This window comes from Penaeus chinensis, chromosome 32 (genome assembly GCF_019202785.1).
Source record: "Penaeus chinensis breed Huanghai No. 1 chromosome 32, ASM1920278v2, whole genome shotgun sequence".
Lineage (NCBI taxonomy): Eukaryota > Metazoa > Arthropoda > Malacostraca > Decapoda > Penaeidae > Penaeus > Penaeus chinensis.
In genome coordinates, this window is record NC_061850.1 from 17004160 (window position 1) to 17011659 (window position 7500).

The window sequence follows — 7500 nt, forward strand, 5'->3', positions numbered from 1 at the left end:
GACCTCAACATTGACCAAATCAACAAACAGTTCAATGACATAATAAAGGAAGCTGCTCTTGAAGTAGGCGGTAAGAATGTCAAACAAAACCCCAGTAAGCTCTCGATAGAAACCAAAGAACTTATGCAAAAACGTAGGGTCATGAAAGCATCATCAAACAGAGACAAAATAGAATTAGCTGAACTAACAAAAACTATAAACAAAAAGAAGAGAGAAGATGTGCGCAAATTCAATACTAAAATAATAAATGAAACAGTGATGTCAGGTACCAGCATGAAAACAGCTAAGAGGAGACTAGGAATAGGGAGAAATCAAATATATGCAATAGAGAAACCAGATGGAGATGTGACATATAATAGAAATGAAATCATAAGAGTAGTGGAAAACTTTTATAGGGAACTTTACATTGCAAATGAACAGCCACGGATAGATGCGAACGCTGTAACTAGAGAAGTACCTAACATCACAACAGAAGAAATAAAGAGGGCGCTTAAAGGCATGAAGAGAGGGAAAACACCAGGTGAAGACGGTATTAGTATAGACCTTATAATAGACGCAGGAGAAATTGCAACAGTAAAACAAATCAACTAACATCACAACAGAAGAAATAAAGAGAGCGCTTAAAGGCATGAAGAGAGGGAAAACACCAGGTGAAGACGGTATTAGTATAGACCTTATAATAGACGCAGGAGAAATTGCAACAGTAAAACTAGCCAATCTTTTTAACAAATGCCTTCTCAACGGAAAAATTCTGAAAGCCTGGAAAAATGCAACAATTATCTTGATTCATAAAAAAGGGGACAGAAGGGATCTAAAAAACTACCGACCAATAAGTCTCCTTTGAGTTACATACAAACTGTTCACTAAAATTATCACAACTCGCATCGCTGATAGTCTGGATTCTAACCAGCCTAGAGAACAGGCAGGTTTCCGCAGTGGATTCTCAACAACAGACCACATACACACGCTTACCCAAATAAGAGAAAAAATAAACGAGTATAGGAAACCCCTGTGTATGGCATTCATCGATTACGAAAAGGCATTTGACTCTGTACAAATACCAGCAGTACTAGAAGCTATTCGAAGACAGGGAGTAGAGGAGGTATATTGTAAATTATTAGAAGATATATACGAAGATGGGACAGCAACCATCAAGCTCCACACAGAAATCGATAAAATCCCAAATAAGAAAGGTGTTAGGCAGGGTGATACCATCTCACCAAAACTGTTTACTGCTTGCCTTGAGGAAATTTTCAAGAAGCTAGAATGGACCGGGAAGGGTATCAAAATTGAGGACGAATACCTGAACAATTTAAGATTTGCAGATGATATTGTTCTCTTCAGTGAATCTGCAAATGAAATGCAGCAACTAGTAAATGATCTGAATAGAGATCATGTTCAACATTAGAGTTCAATTCGAACAGATAAATGTAAAAGGTGAAGCGATAGAGGTGGTAGACAAGTATATATACCTTGGTCAACTCGTACAGACAAACACATCTAGCGAAGAGGAAATTAAGCGACGCATTAGTCTAGGATGGAGCGCCTTCGGCAAACACAGTAGCATGCTAAGAGGCTCCTTGCCATTATGTTTAAGAAGAAAAGTCTTTAACCAATGCATCCTCCCAGTTATCACCTATGGATCAGAAACATGGACTACAACCAAATTACTGGAGAGGAAACTTAAAAGTGCCCAGAGAGGGATGGAGAGGTTGATGCTGGGAATTAGTCTAAGAGATCGGATGAGGGCGACGTGGATCAGGGAACAGACAAAAGTAGAAGATATACTTGGGAGCATCAAAAAGAAAAAATGGCAATGGGCAGGTCATATATGTCGGAGACAGGACAACAGATGGACAAAGAAAGTAACAGACTGGATTATAGATACCATAAAGAGGCCAAGGGCCAGACCTATGACAAGATGGCGCGACGAAATAACGAAATTTTAGGGCCAAGACTGGATGCAAACAACACAAGACAGACTAAGATGGAAAAGATTGGGAGAGGCCTATATATATATATATATATATATATATATATATATATATATATATATATATTAGTATATATGTATGTAGTATATATAGTATATATATTTAGTAGTATATTCATACATATAGTATATATATAGTTTGTATATATATATAGTGTGTATATATGTATATATATAGTATATATATTTAGTATATATATACATAGTATATATATACATAGTATATATATACATAGTATATACATACATACGGTATATACATACATACGGTATATACATACATACGGTATATACATACATACGGTATATACATACATACGGTATATACATACATACGGTATATACATACATACGGTATATACATACATACGGTATATACATACATACGGTATATACATACATACGGTATATACATACATACGGTATATACATACATACGGTATATACATACATACGGTATATACATACATACGGTATATACATACATACGGTATAGCACTATATATATAGCACTATATATATAGCACTATATATATAGCACTATATATATAGCACTATTCTTCAAACAGGTCTAATAGTGTCTGCTGTCTGAATGTAACTCTAATTTTGTTTTTAATGTCTCTGATTTATAAGTGAGTTGCCACTGCATCCTCTTAAGTATGGGTGAAACTGCATATTGTACAGGGTCATGATCCCTCTGGTGTCAGAGTCTTTAGAAATGCATTGGAAAGATGATGATTTGTAGGAAGGGGCCAAGCACATTTCATTGATATGCTTATCAAGCCTGATCTTATCATCTATCTCTGTCCAAGAATTGTTAGAAATATTATTCATTTTTATTTGGTTCTGGTGTTGAGTGACACATTAGTTAAGCAAGATATCAGGTTTGTTTGTGTTTTGTTATCAGCAAAGTTGACCTGCTAATTGGAGCCACACTCCTGGATATCTCTCTCCCTCCCTCCCTCCCTCCCTCTCTCCCTCCCTCCCTCCCTCCCTCCCTCCCTCCCTCCCCCTCCCTCCCTCCCTCCCTCCCTCCCCCCCCCCCTCCACCTCCCTCCCTCCCTCCCTCCCCCCTCCACCTCCCTCCCTCCCTCCCTCCCCCCCTCCCCCTCCCCCTCCCCCCACCTACATTTTTTTTTTTTCTTTTTTTTTTTCACAAAATTTTAGATAATGACATGGTTGCTTTTTGCTGCTCCCACAGCATTTGTCCTCCAAGAAACACCAGGATAAGCTGAGTGGCCGCAAGCCCAAAGGAGGAGGTTCTTGGCGGGGCAGGCGACGCCCTCCCTTCCGCGGAGGACGAGGTGGACGTCCTCGATCCCACACATACACTCAGCCTTTGTCAAGCAACTTTGTTGCAGGAGGAGCCTTGATGTAAGGCGCAATAAAGTGTTACTTAGTGTTAGGTTTATTATTTAGAAGCTGTCTCTGTCAAGATAGGTACAACTTGTGTTCATGTCCAACTACTTCTTTCATGCATATAGGTCCTGTATTTTAGGTCATTGTATGAATATCAGAATTGATTAGGAGAATTGTATGCTTAGTATATTCTGCTTAATTTTATAGTTTGATAATAATAGTTAGGATATATGAAAGGTGAGAATAAAGAAGTTTATTAGAAAGATGAAGTAGACTACAGTTTTTGTTTCTATTCCAAAGCTAAAGTTTGGATATTATTATTTTATTTTCAACTTGCCCACACTGTCTTTTAATCTGATATAGAATATGACTATGTGTAGACAAACTGTTTGATTAGGTTGATACTACTCTGTGTCCTGAAATATCATATACAATTGTTTTCAACATAACATGACATGTTCAGTCTACTTAGTTTGAATTATCCTGTGTCAAGTTTTCATTTGATGTTTTCATGGTTATGATATGAACTGTAATGCTGGTATACCATTGATGTTCAGAATATATATTAGATAAAATATTTCTCACAGGAAGAATTTCTTTTGTTGAATTCTTAGAACTGATGTTAAGTTAAGAGTACCTCATTAGTGATGAGGTGTACCTTTTATTGCTAAAAGGACGTGATACATCATGAAAGATATCACAGTATTTAATTACAACACAACAGCCTCATCTTAAATGGATGAATGAAAGGAACTGCCATGATATTTCCATGTGTATAGCGGTATTGCTAGATATGTCATTTTTTCAAAATGTGGAATCCAAGGTCCTTCACATGAAACTAATGTTGAAGATGATGTATACGTGCACACATGATGAGCTCTTATGTGAATGGCTTTCTTTCATCAGCATAGGAATGGCTTTCTTTCATCATGTGAATGGCTTTATTTCATCTCGTATACAAGAAGGTGACATTTGCTATTACTGCTTGCAGTCTTAGCTGTTTGCATATTACTGTAGTAGACCCTTGGATAAATTTTTAAAATTTATTTTTAATACTTGCCATCCTTGGTTCTCAGCAAGCATTTTTTCTTTTCTTTTCTTTTTTCTTCTTCTCAATCCATGGATTTGAATAGTGCTGTACAACACAACTACCCAATATGGATAGGTCATTTTGTCTCATTTTTCTATGCATGATACTCTGTACTATGATAGGAAATTGTATGTTTAGGTACATAATACACTTAACTGATAATGTCATGGATTTGCTGAAATATTTTAAGCTTTACCAAGAAAATTGTCTTTCCTTGCTATATCATGTATTTCCCTCTGACATAAATATTAAGTATGCATTCTAATACACATGTACTTAAAGATAATAGAACTTGTGTATGCTCTTTAGATGCTTTGACCAAGGATAACATGTTAATGTAAAAAAAAAAAAAAAGTAAAAAAAAAACAAGAATGGTATGCATTAATTGAGTTTACAATGCACATGTCCTAAGGAATTTGAATTGCACTATGTTGACAAGTAGTGAGTGTCTTGTCATCTGTTACGCTGTATTGGGTGGCTGGATTGATTAACCTCTTTAAATTCCCCAAATAAACAGTTTGGTAGCTCATATTCTGAACTGTTTCTGTTCATCACAAAGTCTTGTAAAGATTTAGAAAAGAATGAATTCTAACAAAAGCAGATATAAGTGACAATATATTAACCCAATGCCAACAGGTGGTTTCCCGATATGCAAGCCCTCTCTTCCGGGTTGTATTCATAGTGGAATGGGCCTTGTTGCCGGGGGCTCGTGTTGTCACCCTAGTGTGCGTGGCATGACCATACATGCCCCCAGAAAATGGGATTGACGCACCATGGCATGTATGCACATGCCACCAGGAATATATTCCAGGCATGCCAAGGCATGTACTTATATGCCACCCCCAGCTAAGGGTTAAAAAAAGAATAGTATCTATGGAGACATAATCACAAAGGCAAGCCAAACAAACACATTCTCATACACATGTTTATATTTAACTTAAAAAAAAAAAAAAAAAAAAAAAAAAGTTAATACCTTAAGTGAATTCCAGTGACATTTGCAGATTATTGTAAATATGAAGCTTAGACTTATCAACAGACTTGCACAGTACAGAAAAAAAGAATGTGGTATTCTATCAACATATCCAGTGTTATTTTCATTTAATTAATTTCTCCTTTTAAACCAATTCATCAAAATTTTTATTCATTTTACTGATTATCTTAGCTGTCACCATTACATGACTTTCGCTTCTGCACTATGCTTACAAATGCTCACTTTTTATCTTTCAATCCCCTGAACCTCTAATTTCTCTTTTCCCTCCCTCCCTCTCCCTTAATTTCTCTCACTCTCTCTCCCCTTCCCTCTCCCTTAATTTCTCTCACTCTCTCTCCCCTTCCCTCTCCCTTAATTTCTCTCTCCCCCTCCCTCTCCCTTAATTTCTCTCCCCCTCCCTCTCCCTTAATTTCTCTCTCCCTCTCTATCTCCCTTAATTTCTCTCTCCCTCTCTCCCTTAATTTCTCTCTCTCCCTCTCCCTCTCCTTCCCTCTCCCTTAATTTCTCTCACTCTCTCTCCCCTTCCCTCTCCCTTAATTTCTCTCTCCCCCTCCCTCTCCCTTAATTTCTCTCTCCCCCTCCCTCTCCCTTAATTTCTCTCTCTCTCCCTTAATTTCTCTCTCCCTCTCTCTCTCCCTTAATTTCTCTCTCTCCCTCTCCCTCTCCCTCTCCTTCCCTCTCCCTTAATTTCTCTCTCCCCCTCCCTCTCCCTTAATTTCTCTCTCCCTCTCTCTCTCCCTTAATTTCTCTCTCCCCCTCCCTCTCCCTTAATTTCTCTCTCCCCCTCCCTCTCCCTTAATTTCTCTCTCCCCCTCCCTCTCCCTTAATTTTCTCTCTCCCTCCCTCTCCCTTAATTCCTCTCCCCCCCTCTCCCTTAATTTCTCTCATCCCCTCCCTCCCCCCCCCCCCCCCCCCCCCCCCCCCCCCCCCCCCCCCCCCCCCCCCCCCCCCCCCCCCCCCCCCCCCCCCCCCCCCCCCCCCCCCCCCCCCCCCCCCCCCCCCCCCCCCCCCCCCCCCCCCCCCCCCCCCCCCCCCCCCCCCCCCCCCCCCCCCCCCCCCCCCCCCCCCCCCCCCCCCCCCCCCCCCCCCCCCCCCCCCCCCCCCCCCCCCCCCCCCCCCCCCCCCCCCCCCCCCCCCCCCCCCCCCCCCCCCCCCCCCCCCCCCCCCCCCCCCCCCCCCCCCCCCCCCCCCCCCCCCCCCCCCCCCCCCCCCCCCCCCCCCCCCCCCCCCCCCCCCCCCCCCCCCCCCCCCCCCCCCCCCCCCCCCCCCCCCCCCCCCCCCCCCCCCCCCCCCCCCCCCCCCCCCCCCCCCCCCCCCCCCCCCCCCCCCCCCCCCCCCCCCCCCCCCCCCCCCCCCTTTTTTTTTTTTTTTTTTTTTTTTTTTTTTTTTTTTTTTTTTTTTTTTTTTTTTTTTTTTTTTTTTTTTTTTTTTTTTTTTTTTTTTTTTTTTTTTTTTTTTTTTTTTTTTTTTTTTTTTTTTTTTTTTTTTTTTTTTTTTTTTTTTTTTTTTTTTTTTTTTTTTTTTTTTTTTTTTTTTTTTTTTTTTTTTTTTTTTTTTTTTTTTTTTTTTTTTTTTTTTTTTTTTTTTTTTTTTTTTTTTTTTTTTTTTTTTTTTTTTTTTTTTTTTTTTTTTTTTTTTTTTTTTTTTTTTTTTTTTTTTTTTTTTTTTTTTTTTTTTTTTTTTTTTTTTTTTTTTTTTTTTTTTTTTTTTTTTTTTTTTTTTTTTTTTTTTTTTTTTTTTTTTTTTTTTTTTTTTTTTTTTTTTTTTTTTTTTTTTTTTTTTTTTCTCTCTCCCTTAATCTCTCCCCCTCCTCTCCCTTAATTTCTCTAAATCTCTCCCTCCCTCTCCCTTAATTTTCTCTCTCCCTCCCTCTCCCTTAATTTCTCTCTCCCCCCTCCCTCTCCCTTAATTTCTCTCTCCCCCTCCCTCTCCCTTAATTTTCTCTCTCCCCTCTCCTCTCCCTTAATTTCTCTCTCCCCCCCTCTCCCTTATTTCTCTCTCCCTCCCTCTCCCTTCCCTCTCCTTAATTCTCTCTCTCCCCCTCCCTCTCCCTTAATTTCTCTCTCC

At 40.0% G+C, this 7500-nt stretch overlaps 1 protein-coding gene across 4 annotated transcripts in view; it reads left to right on the forward strand.

Moving 5' to 3' along the window:
* LOC125042536 (zinc finger protein 385D-like) overlaps positions 1-4973 on the forward strand; it is a 27761-nt gene extending 22788 nt beyond the window's left edge. For all 4 annotated transcript variants that reach the window (XM_047638211.1, XM_047638213.1, XM_047638212.1 and 1 more), the window contains one exon: positions 3195-4973. In XM_047638211.1, coding sequence (XP_047494167.1) covers positions 3195-3371 — 177 coding nt within the window. In that variant the 3' untranslated portion in view covers positions 3372-4973. The remainder of the gene's footprint in view (positions 1-3194) is intronic.
* Positions 4974-7500: the final 2527 nt, after the last annotated feature.